The sequence below is a fragment of the Octodon degus genome, unplaced genomic scaffold, assembly GCF_000260255.1.
Source record: "Octodon degus isolate 3935 unplaced genomic scaffold, OctDeg1.0 scaffold00024, whole genome shotgun sequence".
Taxonomy (NCBI): Eukaryota; Metazoa; Chordata; class Mammalia; order Rodentia; family Octodontidae; genus Octodon; species Octodon degus.
The window spans coordinates 12524110-12526119 of record NW_004524600.1 but is presented as its reverse complement, the minus strand read 5'-3'; the positions used below and the strand labels follow the sequence as shown (position 1 = coordinate 12526119).

General features: G+C 40.0%; 1 protein-coding gene across 1 annotated transcript in view; it reads right to left on the bottom strand.

Annotated features, from left to right (window-relative positions):
- Nucleotides 1–2010, bottom strand: part of Ect2l (epithelial cell transforming 2 like) — a 110950-nt gene that overhangs the window by 12921 nt on the left and 96019 nt on the right. Inside the window, exon 19 of the mRNA XM_004628582.2 lies at nucleotides 1449–1537. Within this exon, the coding sequence (XP_004628639.1) occupies nucleotides 1449–1537 (89 nt within the window). The remainder of the gene's footprint in view (nucleotides 1–1448; nucleotides 1538–2010) is intronic.

The window sequence follows — 2010 nt, the reverse complement described above, 5'->3', positions numbered from 1 at the left end:
AACCTGTTACTGGAAACTACAATAAACACAGTCTGGTGGTAACAGCTACATTGAGCTTCACTTGAGAACCACTGGAGCAAGAACAGAGTAGAGTAAAATAAAGTTTTGAGATAATTGAAAGAAAAACAAAGTCTGGAATTCTGTAGCCAGCAAAATTTTCCTTCCAATGTGAAGGAAAAATAATTCCTCAAAAAGAAAGCTTGCTGCTCGTAGGCCTGCCTTACAAAAAATGCTAGAAGTGCTACAGATAGAGGGAAAATGGAATAGGAACTCAGATTCACATGAAGAAAGGACAAATGTTATAGAAGGAATACAAAGGTAGAACAATGTTCAGAAGCTAGAATAATTCTTAGCATGCCTCCTACCATACCAGTGTGTTTAAAATCACTTGCTTCTAAGCAACTTCTGACTAATTTCTCTCAGGTTCCCTCTTTGGCTGCTAGTAAACAGAAACAGTGCAAAAAAAGAAAACAAAAAGCTTGGACAGTGTGACAAGTGATGCTGTAATTCGGTTTTCATGTATATATCTTTAGTGCAGTTGGACGAGTTAAAGGAGTTAATTTCCCTCCATTTGGATGCTATATGTGAAGTCATTCTTTGCCATTAGGAATGAAAATGTACTTTGGCAGTTTACTAAAGCAGATATCAGCAAGCTGTGGTGTAACACCTGATTCTGTAAATGAAATTTTATTGACACAGCTGCACTTGTTCACTTATGCATCATATTGTTTATGAATAGTGTATTATTTCTTCTGTATCACATATGAGCTGTGTTTGTGATTACAACAGCAAAGGTAGGCTGCTGTCACAGAGATCATTTGGCCAGAAAATCTTAAAGATTTACTCTCTGACCCTTTGCAGAAAAACATGTCCATGTTTGCTCTGCGGGAAGCATGGGGCCCTCATTTTGAGGTGTTGGCGCCTGGCTTTTTGTTCCTGCACTATTCTGAGCCCTGTGCAAACTAGATACAGCGAGGTCATTTTTACTACTATGGTCAACAACTATCTGAGGCTAATAAATGGGTTCCCTCCTCACAGTTAAGTAGATCATTCATGTGAAATCCACAACACTTGGATCTTATCTCAGGGGGGCGGAAACTAACCAGCCCATAGAGGTTCAGGAGTTTGGTCTTGATAGAGACCATTTCTTTTTTCTTTTCCTTTTTTTTTTTTTTTTGGTGGTATCAGGGATCGAACTCAGGACCTTGCACTTGCCAGACAAGCACTTATTCCACTGAGCCATCTCCCGGGCTCTAGAGACCATTTCTTTTCTCCCATTTTACCCAGAAGCTGCCAGGACTGCAGTCATGGTGCAGTACTTTACACTATTGCAGACAGGTGTGTGACGTTTTTGTTCAGAGCAACAATTTATAATAAATACCAAGGACACAAGATGAGCAAGAGTCACAGCTTTTACAGAGTCTGCAGCTAAGAAGACTGCTACTTACCTTGAAGAGAAACATATTTCCTCATCTGGGCAACGAAGCTGGACTACATTTTGGACCCTAATCAGATGTCTGTTTACTTCTGATAGAGTCTACAAAAATCAAAGAATTAAAAACATACACAAATGTTTAATGAATACTACTATAGCAAAACTATTTTTTATCCCTCAGCATGTGTGGACTGGGACTGAGTTACGAAATACTCAGTGTTTTTGTTGTTTATTAAAACAGGCTTTCTGTGCAAAGACCATGGCATCAACAATAACCACTGACATTTCAGAATGCTGTCAAACTTTTAACACTACTGAAACTGGTTTTCTGAACATGCTTCCCTTGTGCCCAACACAATGTGGGGTGGGAACAAAAATGGAGCTGGGGAGAAAAGGCAGCAAGTGAGCTGCTGCAGATGCCGGCTGCCACTTAACGGCCTTGTCGCATGTGCAGTGACCCCCTCCATGGAACTCTGCAGACTGTGAGTTCCAAGAGTCTAGACTGGTGTATTATAGTCAACACCACATCTTTTTCCCATGACATAGTTCCCAAAATGTGTTGATTGAAATTGTTT